The sequence below is a fragment of the Cucurbita maxima genome, unplaced genomic scaffold (genome assembly GCF_002738345.1).
Source record: "Cucurbita maxima cultivar Rimu unplaced genomic scaffold, Cmax_1.0 Cma_Scf00006, whole genome shotgun sequence".
Lineage (NCBI taxonomy): Eukaryota > Viridiplantae > Streptophyta > Magnoliopsida > Cucurbitales > Cucurbitaceae > Cucurbita > Cucurbita maxima.
The window spans coordinates 1071414-1084472 of NW_019272022.1; the positions used below are offsets into that span (position 1 = coordinate 1071414).

Below are 13059 nucleotides of genomic sequence, written 5' to 3' on the forward strand. Positions count from 1 at the left end.
CTTGAATGAGTTTAAGAAGAGTGGATTCCATCAAGGTTGTCCACTTACACTCTGCACACAATGCAAATCACTCGTCCTAATCTTAAAACACTCCCCTTTGGAAGATCTATTAGGTCACATGGGCAGCAAACAACATGAACTTGATCGGAACTGGCCTGGTAGATTTAGGTTCAGCGTGGATGGAGTTATAGGTTGAGGAATACCCCCGAGAAACCAACCATTTTGTTGAAGCAAACCCGTCAGTGGGCTCTCCTGGTTGAAGCGGTTTCTGAGCTCTTTTACACAAAATTCTTCTCCTCCTACCCATTGATCTATTGGGATAGGCCTTAGGACACAAACAACTTTTTGCCTTGCTCTCCCTTTGATGATGGTCAAAACCTCGGGTCCCTGAGTCACTATTGTGGCAAAAAGACTTGCTCGTTTTGAAATTTATTCAATTCCTCCTAGTCCTGAGCTCCAATAGCTTTGAGGTCTTCTACAAAGATCCTCCTTACGCTCCAAGAGACTCAATGGAAATTAATGTCAATATTTCATTTAGTCAACATTCTCAATATTAACCAACGGAACTTAGCCAGCATGAGCATGGCTAACAAGAAACACATATATCCTTTTGGAGTTTCAAACCCTCCACCTACGCAATATACAAGAAACGGAAAATAATTTCCCGGAAATTGTTCTAATTAAGCTAGCCAAGAAATGAGAAATTAAATTAGAGAAAGATACTAAATTGGCGAAGAATGTTAAAGACATATATAATTACAGATCTTGATCAACTCCCCTTTAAGTTCACAATCTCCCAATCACTTATTTCATACAGAAAATCAATCGATAAACCACAACAAAACTTAGGTATTCAATGACTCCACAAAAAGAGAGCATTTCAATTGATTGGTTAGTAGCTTTCTCATGCAAACAAAAAAACCCTGTTACGCCGCACATACCTTCCCCACCTTCATGAAGAATTCAACGTTCGTCCTTCCCATAAACTCGGCACAGGTGGCTTTTTCAACGAACAGCCTTCCTTCCCTACCACATGGCCTCTGCATCTTCAACATGACAATCCAATGACCGCATCCGAACTAGCTGTTTTGAAGAATCACAAGCCGATCAAGTTGGTGCTTCGTTCATCTCATTGTATCTTGAAAAGGTTCTTCAATTTCACCACCAGTCTCCACTCCTCCGTGGACAAATCATCCTGTACATTCACATATTCATTTTATTTGTTGGCTAAAACCAAAATAATTAAATAAATAAATAATCACATGTCTCCTATAACCATCCAATTCAAATTCAACAGATTAGACATTTTGTAATTCTTCTCTAGTATATCCAATGGTCTAAAACTATAGACTACATTGTGTTGGACTATAACAATTTCTCAGATTTTTTCTATTAAACAGGGGAAAAGAGAGGGAAGAAAAGTAAACTAACCCGATAATTGGCTTTGAGTAGGTCAATGGACTTCCTTGATATATGACTGACAAGTTCATCCTCCAAATCAAAATGCCTACCATACATCTTTTGCTGCTCCTCCGAAGAGTGCCCAACAATCTGATGGAAGAACCCAAGGAAACATCAGCACAAAATTGCTACCACAAGGATGATTATAAGAATTTAAGAAAAGTTTCTAATAAAAGTGCATCAGTCACATAGAAACCAGTAAAATAACAAAAGGGGTTACCTTAATGGCAATCTTCTGCCCCTTCTTTGCATAATCAACAGGTTTGTGATTATTTTCAATAGATGCGATGCGACCAATCTCAATAAATTCTCGTTGAGGAATACAGATTGGTGTGCCAACCTGCAGCAACGGTAAAACATCAAAAAGATTGAACTACAGGTGATTTATCAAAAATGCATTCTTCAACCAACAGTAAAATGTTGGTAAATAACTTACGACATTATATTTCAAAAAAAAATTAAAAAAAATGCAAAATATATGCTTTAAGAACAAGGGTGACAAGCAAACCCAACGCTCCTGAGTCAAATATGCACTATAATACTTTTCTTTTCTATCGTGTCCATATGACCACGAATGCCTGTGAAGTATGTGTTGGATCAATTACAGAAAGATCAAACACTAGATGTCCAAAAAGTGTCACAGAATGATTAGACGTCCACATCCAATGCATGTTAGTACAAAAATAACAACCGAAGGTGATTGACCTGATCAATGGTCAACCTTACTTTTTGGCCTTCCTTTACTTATAAATTTTGCCCCACTAGAGCGATTTTCCGTTTTCACCATTTTTTTCCTTTGGATTCAATTTAGGACCTAACTAAGAGTTTGGGAGAATACCAACTTCGAGAAACAAGAAAACCAAGCCTCCGAACAACCTGAACACAATAAGTAACCATTTGAACTTTTTCTTGAAAAATGCTGGTAGGAATCAACTAGGATTTGAGCTAAATAGACTTTGAGCATGGATTAGGGTAGAAATTACCTAAACTTGAGTACTCGACTTGATAAAATGAAATTTTGAACGGTTTAGTACCTATGGACGATTTATGAGCTTCTGCAGTTTTGATGGGACTCTGATTTGACTCGATGAATGATTGAGACTCTGGTTAGAATGACTGTACTTTACCATGCGTGATAATAGGAAGAAATGTCTGATGTTGATTGCTAGAACACGTCAGGTGGTTAAACTTACACAAATGCTCATATATGGATGCTTAATTACCATGTGATCTAGATGATTTATGAGCATGATCAGAGTCTTGGTCATAAAGTTACTATACCTTGGTCTATGAGCCACAACCGGTGTCATTGAGGTAGCATGGGTTGTCTAGTACTACATGGAGGCAGTTAGGACATAAGCCCTAATCGTGAACTTGTCTTGACCGGCAAGGGTCTACCTAGTATACAGATGGTACTATTGTGGGAGCTCAAGATGTGCTTAGTGGCGAGTCTACCAGGCACTATTGGAGGAGTATAGATAGGCATTTAGTAGCAAAGCTTGTTAGGCACCTTGAGGGAGCACCAATCAGCGTTCAGTAGTTAACACTATGGACTCTATTAAGGAGATCACATAGTGGTTGCAAATAGGGAATTTTATCGAGAGAAACATGATCCAAATAAAGAGGACCCTAAAGCTTGAGATTCTGAGGTTGATAAGGCACATCCCATCTCTTCTAGGAAGATCGCATAAGGAACGAAACAAAGCATTGAGAATCGTAACTAACTAACTAAGTGCACCTAGAACCCTGAGTAACCCAGATCGGTGAAACACACCCGTAGAGATGGAGTGACAAGGTACAATAAAACAAATGGGCCTAATAGACTTACATTGATAAGGACCATGAGATTGGTGAGCTTTCGAACCTGGACAAGATTGATGGAGGTGATACACCTAGATGCTGCCCTTAAGTAGTCTAGAATATAGATACATGGTGTAGGTTGCTTATGGAGTATTTATATATTCATCATTGCTATTCTTTGTTTCAAACAATCCGTGAAGTAGCAGTTGATGGCAAAGGCGCTCAGGAGATGTGACTACAAGGGGCCCCTAGATCCATGTCTTGTAGTCGCATGTGTATTTTGGTTTTGTATTTGTATTTGACTATTATAATCATTTTATAACTGACTCACGTGGATGTATTTTGTATTTCAAATGTTTTATGAATTTTATGTAATTCGGTTTCGAACTTTGAGTTCCAACCCTCCACTTGAAAACGAAAAAATTTTATGAAGTCTTTTAAATTGTGTATGTACGTAATGATCCTTTTATTCGAAGTCTCGAAAAAGGGTCATTACAGATTGGTATCATAGCCCTAGGTTAATACGTCCAATACACTACTCCCTAGATAGAGAGTCATTGAGTGCCTTGCAGCTCGGAGTAAGAAACGCCTACCCACGACCAGGTAAATAAGTAGCCATTTTGAATTCTTTATATAAGTATATTTGTAGGGTTGACTTGGTCGAGCATGATTTAGATAAAAATAAGTTAGTAACTAGTTATACACATGATTTAGCCTAAGAACCACAAGTTAGTAACAGAGTGTGACTAGCTTGCTCAGGCTAAGAATGTGAGTTAGGGTGTTCCCTGGCCTCCTAATCTTTAGAGGGTAGAACAAGCCACTAGTCCAAGAATCAGTTGGGAGTAAGCCACGAGAAGTCCTTAAAAGGTAAGCTAGGTTGTGAGGATTTATTTTGCTTCTAGGTACATAACCTACTACTTATGAAGGCCAGTCCAAGAACACCTCATAATTCCAAAGAGGAACCCAACTAGTAGCGACGATTTATGGCTGATGAGGTACAACATGGATCCGAGAGATTAAGACACTCTTTCAAGAGTTCAAAACTGACCAAACTGTGATAGGTCCATAGATCCACACTAGGATGTGAGATTTAGTCCACCCCTAGAACCAAGATCCCTTACTCAGAAGAGTCAGTCCAAGGGTCAATTTTTCATCAATTCCAAAGTGGAGTTCAGCCAGTAGGGGCGGTTTGAAACTATTATAGTACAGATCCGAGGGATCCTTCAATATTCCCACACAGGCTTAAGGGCTAGATACCATGTTAAGGTGACAAACCTTGAGCTAGTAAAAGATTTAAGTTATGTCATATGTTATGTCTTGCCTCATGACTTGTGCACACAGGCCAAGAGGGCAACGGTCTGCATGGTGGTATCAATTATGGGGTCATGCAGCTACAAGTTCTGTGAGGATTAGTAGTCAAGCCAATAGCTCCTATTTGTGAACCTATCACAGTGATGGGGTCAACAGTCAATCATAGTAGTTATCAGGAGTTGGATAAGCCAAAGTTGTGCTCTAAGCATAGTTATGTGCCACAAACAAAACTCAAGGATGTCCAACTACTTGTTAGTCATAAACTTGTCCATAGGACTACGGGCCTGCATGAGCGCATGAGTGTATTACCTTGGCAGACACGTGGTTTGCTCCAACTCAGATTATGATGATATTATATGGCCTATTAGGGAGTCATCAGCTAATCCCTTTTAGTTGACCAGTACTGAGTGATATTTTCCATAATGTCCTTGCAACTCAATAGTTGGGGTAGTGAGAGGTCACGCCTCACCAATGCATGACACTTGGGTATGACACAAGCAATAACATTTCAATGTGGCTAACCAATTTATCCTAAAAATCCCGTAAATACCCTAGAGGGGTATAGATAAAGTCTTAGGGAAAGAGTACGAGCTATCATGAGACAATGAAGGCTCAAACAGGGCCAGTACATGAGATACTATGAGGGATAGTAGTTCAGTATGGACCTTGATAGGTCAGGACACAAGGAACAGATACTTAGAGGGTACAGTGCCCTACAAAATCTCACTTAGAGCTACAAAAATCCGAAACTGTAAAGCATGAAAATACTATCAACACAGGCTTGACATGCTATAATTGTTGAAAGGAATATAAAGGCGCAAGAGTACAAAGGACTTGCCGAGGTGATACAAGAAATGCTAAGACATGGGTGATTCACAGCATGGTACGAAGGGAAATGGAGCATGTCTCTTCTAGCACACCCTAATGAGAAACCTCGACAGGGATTGTAGACCACGAGCACAAAATGGGTAGAGAGAACTATCAAGATCCCATTGCTAAAGGTCATGGGTAATTACGGCATAAGTACTTAACTATAGATTGCGCCTAAGAGTGAGGAGTCTGGGGAAGAACTCCCCAATCAGTAATAAGCAATTCTCACAGGATTGGGAGGATTTCAGTATCGACCCACTTGCATTGAACTCGAGGAAGTCAAGTGCATGGAGTCTTCCCACTAGACAAGCAGTGTGAACAAAGAATCAGGAGGACATCAAAAGAGTATCAGACGCTTACCCTAAGGATTGTCGAAAAACAGGAGCAAGCACATCAAACATGTAGCGAGGTCTTATAAGGTTGAACACCTGTAATGACTAGTAGGAGGCCAATGCTCAAGAATTTCTGACTCCTTACAAGACAGTCAAAACACATCAAGTACAACTTCCCGATGCTGTGACAATTATGGATGCTAGTGACACCTTAGTCGATTCTGAGGAAAGGACTGGGACAATGAGCACACTACGGGTGTGAGATGACAACCATTAGGTGTTAAGAGAGGGAGTTGTGACAAACGCCAAGTGACAGTTGAGAGGGGTGTTATACAAGAATAGATGATCCCAAGTAGATTACCTCAAATGGTGTCTGAGAGGTACTAGGAGACAAACTCGAGTGCCACCAAGAGGGGTGTTATATGAGAGTAGATGAACTCGAGTAGCACTTGAATGAAGGATATACAAAAATGGATTACCAACTTGAGTAACACCTAAAAATGGCATTACACTAGAACAAATGATCACGAGCAACACTTGAGAGAAGTCCGTATGGGAGTACACTACCTCAAACAGTACCTAAAAGGAGTACCGGTAGAAGTAACACCTGAGTGGGGTGTATACGAGAATAGAATATCCCAAGTGTTGATGAGCACTATGCAGGAATACAGGACCTCTGATGATACCAAAGATAGACATAGTGAAGTGCCACAAGAGAGGGAGATGTTCAATCTTCGACAGGAACCACAAGTGCTCTGAGGGGAGCAAAAACGCGAGCTACAAGGTAAGTTTTGTTAAGAAACGGAACACACCTAGGAGTAGCTACTAGTTGCTTGGGAAGAGATTATACCTACACCTGTAGAATGATTGATGTCATAGACGACGGTATCGTCTAACATAACACAATTAACCCCCCATAATTGTAACATGAAGAGTGGTTGCTTATGCATTGAATTGAAAGGCAAATTCAAACGTAAATGCCTGACCCATGTATGGGGAGTCGGCAAGCGGGGTACAAGACTTGATATATCATGTATCAGAAATAAATGCAAATATAAGAATGTTGCAAAGTTATATTCTTTTCCTTCTAAACCATTATCTGGATTCATGCATCTACTGAAGCAAAAGATAAGAAATTAAGCCAATATTTCAGATTTTAGAGACAATATAACATCTAGAATACTGAAATAACATCTAGAATATTGAAGCAAACAAGAGATGTGAAGAAGAAACTTAAATACCTTGGCAATGCCATCAATTACATCAACCCCCAACACAATTGGATCCTTCTTGTTGAAAATGCAGTTAGGTAAAATCTTGAGAACACAAGGAAAGACTGCTTCCTCAGCAGCTTCTTTCTTCTTTTCCTCTTTAAGATTATCAATGTAGGCCTTGAACTGGTCGAACAAGTGATAGATGATATCAGCAATAAAAATCTTCACACCAAGCTCATCAGCAAGTTCTCGGGCTTCTGGAGTCACTTTAACATCAAAAGCCAAAATAGTGGCATATTCCTTTTTCTTTTCAAGCATTACGCTAGCTTTCATGACATCTTTTTTATGAACGGGTCCTATACTTATTCCACTAACAGGAATGCTCACAGCCGGACTCTTCAAAAACTCCAGCAATGCTTCCAAGGAACCAAGTGTAGATGCTTGAACACAGACTCCCTCACCAGTCTTGTCTATCCTGCTCATTACTGACTTCATATCTTCCATAGCTGAATCCTTAATGTCTTCCAAGTCATCCTCAGGACCTACCACATGAAGACTGGTTCCAGCAATGGCATGCTCAAGACCCTATACAAATATTCAACAGATATATACCAATGAGATTTTATTTAGATCAATCAACTTAATCTCATTCGAGTACCATAAGACCTATGAATCATAAAAAACACTACAATTTTGAGCTATAGTTCTATCTCAAATACATACTAGACAATCGCATACTTATCAGGCTCTTCTAAATAAAATAGGAGTAAAAAAAAAAAGTTGGGCAAGTGATCTCCCCAGAAGACAATTATTTTTTTTTTCGCAAGTGAATGGGGTAAGGACACGGGCTCTAAATCAAATTGGAATGCACAATGTACAATGTCAGACTGGAAGACGGAGGAAAAATAAATGTGATTAGTGAAAGCATTCTCGAAATGATGCTCAGGAGTATGATTATGTAACTTCAATGAAGCTGGCCAGCTGGGATGTAAGAAAGCTGAATCCTTACATTACTTTCTAACAAGTTGCAACAATCAGAAGTCAAAAACATCAGAGATATCTCCAAAATCTAGCCTAATTGAAGATCAAAACGTATGGGATAATTTTTTTGGAATCACTCGGTATGGAGAAGAATTAATGAGCTTTGGAAAGAAAATGTAGTATCTAGTTGTCGTTAGGTCTTGAACGGTGCAAATGGTTCAGAATTTGGTTTCAAGACAATCAGGTGACTCTGGAAATTATGAAAAATGGATGCTTCACTAGGTCAAACCTTAAGGGGGTCTGTCCAACAATCTACTCATTGCTGGGTACCTTTCTTGTATTTTTAAAACAATTGATGAAATGGGAGATTTGAACCTCCAACCTCATGGAATGGGGTTGGTACCTTAACCGTTGAGCTAAGCAGATGCTGATGCGTAGATTCCTTATTTCATAGTCTTGATTGGCCAAAAAATGTCAAAGAAACAAAGGTAACACTTCAAACCGGGGTAATTATCCCGAGGAACTTCTCGATTCTGAATTGTGAATGCATGGTTGAATCGATATTTCTTGGAATAAACCAAGGAAGGAGACAGAAGGGTTAACTTGATGCAAAAATTGAGATATAAACGAAAGATATCTAGAATACAGTGTAGAGAAGAGGAATTGGATGGTATCTTAAAGGAGGCTAATAACAGAGAAGAAAATGGACTATTGACACCTGGAGAGAGAAAAATTGAAGGCAAACTGAATTGGAAGAGGTGATATTTCCTTTCTAATAAGAAACGTCAAATTTATATTCCAAAAAGGAGGACAGTACAGCCTAGGGGCCGGGGGTAGAGAGAACCCCCTCCCCAAAAACTGAATTAGAAGAGGTGATTTTTAAAGACAATAAATAAGATAACGTTCTAGAAATGTGAAGTCAAATGGTTGAGAAAAGAGGACTAGAAACAAACTTATATAACAAAATTAATGGCTACAAAGAGAGGATCATTGTTATATGAATGCTGGTCGTGGAAGGGAGAAACTTGGTAGAGAATATGGGGAAAAGGAAGCAAAATTTGTTTAAGATTAACTCAAACTTTGTCTCAAATTCTGTGTTTTTTTAGCACAATACAACCATCAATAATTCAAACTGCAAACTTATTGAGTGCAAAGATCATCAAAATGTGTAGATGTACATGTGGGGAAAAACCGTTAAATTTAGTAAACATCTGTCAAGTCAGTTTGTGTTGTGCCCAACGTTTATTCGAAATTACTAACACGTGTCTAAGCCAGAATTCATACTTCTTGAAGGGGAAAAAAATAATATTTCTTGATTTATAGTTATGATGAATCACCTGTCCAGTTATTTTAATTCCCTGAGCAGCCTTGATTTCCTTATGATGCAGATACGTACCCTGAAAATTATACAACATCATCAGCTGTTCAATGCAACACTTGCATATTAATTTTAATAGTGTCTCGTCAAGGATTGCAAATTCATAGAGGTCAGATAGGACTTCAGCCATTCTAGAGACTGCACGCAAATATTCAAACAGAAAGTACTACGATACTGTCATCAGCTGTACATTGCAACAATTGCATATAAATATAACAGTGTTTCGTCCAGAATTGCACATTCATACAGGCCAAACAAAATCTAAGCCATTCTAGTGACAATTCTCGGAAATATCCAGGCAGATAAAATTCAATGACCACATTCCCTCTACCAACCACCAACCTTCCCCCTCCAGCTAGAATCGCCCATGCTAACCAAACTGGAACTGGAATTTAGATTCTTTTGTCAATAAGGAAGGTAACCTAAAGGCAGACTCTGAAACGTTCCTTTTTCCAGGTTTAACAGTAATGAACATATTGATCTCAGAAGGGTCATTTAAAAAATCACATTCCTCGCTTCGAATTACATTGTTTTCCTACCTACAGTGCAATAATTATGCAAATACCTCAACCAGTTTGTAGTAATTTCGTTCCTAGAAGGATGTACGACTAAGAGTTCCAGGAAGGATGCTATGACTCATTTATTCTAATAAGAAACAAATATTGTGGCAAACGAAAAACATTTCTCTGCTTCTTCAATCAAGATGATGATTGATTCCAATTTTCTTTATATAAGATTAACTCTAAAATTAATTAACCTATTGAAGTGAATTTTCCTCCAAGGAAGCTTGGAAACACAGTCCAAATTACCGTTGAAGTGGATCACTTGCACACTTGAAATTATTAAATTTAACTCAAAATATGTTTGAAACTGGATTTTGAGTTAGAGAACAGTTCTCTCCCACAGTTAGCCCTAAAATTCTACCTCCCCTCTCTCTCTCCTATATTTTTAACTGTTGGCACTAATTTTCATACACTAACTCAAGCATGCGCTAGCTATTCCCATAAATGACTCAAAAACTAACCAAACCTCGTGTACAAAATGAACCAAAGGTTACTATATTGACAAGATCACATATTACCATTAATTTTTATTATCTTTTGTAAGCAAGATCAACCATCTAAACCTATATGAACAAAAGATGCTAAAAGCAGTCATACCTTCACTCGGAGCTCCTTCATTGGATGCGGCGTCAATAGAGCTCGAATAGTAGTAACAATTGGGCCCTATAACAAGATAATTCCATAAGTTTATTTTGAGGCCCCCTAAACAAAAGATAATTCTATAATATCATAGATCAGTGCTTGCCTGCATGCCACAAACAACTATTTGATCTCCTTCATGCAGTTCTCCATTAACCAATATGACATCAATAGTTGTTCCATGGCCTTCAACAACCTTGACCTCCAAGACCGTACACTGTTGGGACACAATCAGAATATGATCAGCTTTTATCTTATCAAATCATAATGCATTATCATAGAGAAAATAATAAACAGTCACAGTAAACACCTGCACTTCATCACTATATGTAAGTTTCTTCGTCATGGTTTTCTGGGCCCACTGCACCAATAATAATAACAAGTCCGGAATACCTTCACCACTAACATATTCAAAACAAGCTATTAGAAGAATTGAAAGGAAAAAAAAAAGGTGTTGACCGCATAGAGAAATAAAAAACAAAACCATCAAATCAGTGAAACTTACGTAACAGCACTTGTAGGTACTATACTGAAAGTCTCCCCCATTTCCTTATTTTTATAATACAGCTCGGTATTCAATCCCTGCTCTTTAAATTGAGTGATAATCTGTTGACCCAAAATAATACATTCAATCGAAGCACATATTAAGCAGTGATAAAAGAAAATTACAACTGAGAAATGGATAAGATACATAACCTGAATAAGCCTCATATTGAACTCATTCTGCACATCCTTGGATTGCTGCTTCATTGTCTTCAGTATTGGTGCATTGCGGATTGTTTTCCACCCATAAAGTCTGTCAACCTGGAAAGTTGCATAAGTTTTCTTTGTCAGAAACAGATATTTCATACATTGAATGAAAAATAAAAACAGGAGAAAGTACTACAAGATCAAACGTTATAAAGAAAAATGTCAAGTGCAAATGCAAATAAATAGTAGTTACCTTGTTCAGAGCAATAATAAATTCTGTGTTTCTCATCCTCAAGAGATTTAGAGATTCTATTGTTTGTGGCTCTAAGCCATGCATGATGTCAACAACCAAAATTGCAAGGTCACATAAACCAGAACCACGAGAACGTAAATTTGTAAATGATTCGTGGCCAGGGGTGTCAATAACAAGCAAGCCAGGAACCATCAGCTTTGCATCAGCTTTCAATTCCCTAGTTCTTTCACGAATGTTCTCAGCAGGAAAATATGTCGCCCCAATCTGCTGCGTAATTCCTCCTGCCTCTCCCTCTTGAACATTTGTACCACGAATACAGTCCAGTAGTTTGGTTTTACCAGTGTCAACGTGGCCCATAATACAACAAATGGGTGAGCGAAGATTTTCTTCCTGTTGTTTAGTAGTAGTATCTGATGTTGAAATTTTTTTCTTAACAGCATCATCTTTTCGTTTGCCCTTGTCAACAACCTCAACCTCAGGCTGATTCTTTCTGTTTTCAATATCTTGAGACCTTATAGGCTGAGAAGGTAAATTTTTTTGGGCAGGGGCAATTGGCTTGGCACCTGCAAATGTGAGTGTTAGAAAACAGAAAAATCCAATTTCTAACTTCAATATTGAAAACAGAGAAAATGCTAAGAAGAAGATTGAAAAAATCATGGAGATAACACCTAAATATAACAAAATAATGAAAAGAAACAAAGAAATAAAATAATCACTTTATAAGGACATTATATCGTACAGGAGGTTTATATTATAAATAATCCATATTTTATAAGTCTATGCTAAAGCTTCGGACTCCCTCTCGTGAAAATATCAAAACCTAGGATAGAATTGGAGAATAAAGAGATAGGGAGACAAAAAGAACGTTTGTCTCTCTCCTTCTGGATATATTTTTTGAAGTGAGCCACCTAATTAGACCTAATTAGTAGTCATTCAAGTGATAATTCGTGAAGGGAGAGAAAAGGCATGTACCCAGGACATAGCAAGAACAAAAACTAACCAAAAGAATCTATCAAAAAAAGAAAACTGTCACTAAATGCATAGTTGATACTTCCTCCGAGGGGCCCTAAGATAGCTCTAACTAAATTTAACCACAGAATTTCCTGATCTTTTCCTGATCTTTTTTGAAGGGGCGACTGCAACTAGATGACAGAAAAGTTCTCATATCGATTGTAAAAGGGGATATATGCAAGCTAAAGGAAGATAGCAGCATATTCCAAAATCTGCTCGCAAAGTCCCATTATATAAATAAACCCTTTTAGATTCTGAGTTCTTTATACACATAATACACCACAGTACCTTTTGGCAACAATGGAATGGAAGAAATTGATTCACTTGAATTGTGACTCGTTGATGGTGAAGTGGGGGAATATGATTTCACTAAGGGAGACACAAGAAAAACAGAATGAGGCAGTCACTCAAAAGACAAGGATGTACAAGGACTTCTAATTGGGTATTAAAACAGAAGAATAACCTCCCCTATCTCTTTTTTGCTTATAAGCCTTTCTTCTTCTTTTTTTCCTTTTTCTTTGTTCTTTTTTTTTTTTTTTTTTTTTTCCTTTTTTTA

At 38.1% G+C, this 13059-nt stretch overlaps 2 protein-coding genes across 4 annotated transcripts in view; one reads left to right on the forward strand and one right to left on the reverse strand.

The window, feature by feature from the left end:
* Nucleotides 1-709: 709 nt before the first annotated feature.
* LOC111480504 (eukaryotic translation initiation factor 5B-like) overlaps nucleotides 710-13059 on the reverse strand; it is a 15990-nt gene continuing 3640 nt past the window's right edge. For all 3 annotated transcript variants that reach the window (XM_023125582.1, XM_023125580.1, XM_023125581.1), the window contains 11 exons: nucleotides 11493-12055; nucleotides 11246-11353; nucleotides 11055-11155; nucleotides 10860-10950; nucleotides 10656-10766; nucleotides 10508-10573; nucleotides 9307-9366; nucleotides 7016-7573; nucleotides 1682-1801; nucleotides 1432-1551; nucleotides 710-1195 (listed from right to left, as the gene is read on the reverse strand). In XM_023125582.1, coding sequence (XP_022981350.1) covers nucleotides 1130-1195; nucleotides 1432-1551; nucleotides 1682-1801; nucleotides 7016-7573; nucleotides 9307-9366; nucleotides 10508-10573; nucleotides 10656-10766; nucleotides 10860-10950; nucleotides 11055-11155; nucleotides 11246-11353; nucleotides 11493-12055 — 1964 coding nt within the window. In that variant the 3' untranslated portion in view covers nucleotides 710-1129. The remainder of the gene's footprint in view (nucleotides 1196-1431; nucleotides 1552-1681; nucleotides 1802-7015; nucleotides 7574-9306; nucleotides 9367-10507; nucleotides 10574-10655; nucleotides 10767-10859; nucleotides 10951-11054; nucleotides 11156-11245; nucleotides 11354-11492; nucleotides 12056-13059) is intronic.
* Nucleotides 5435-13059, forward strand: part of LOC111480548 (ubiquitin carboxyl-terminal hydrolase MINDY-3) — a 25061-nt gene continuing 17436 nt past the window's right edge. The window contains exons 1-2 of the mRNA XM_023125652.1: nucleotides 5435-5440; nucleotides 8265-8267. The gene's annotated coding sequence lies outside the window, so the exon portion shown is untranslated. The remainder of the gene's footprint in view (nucleotides 5441-8264; nucleotides 8268-13059) is intronic.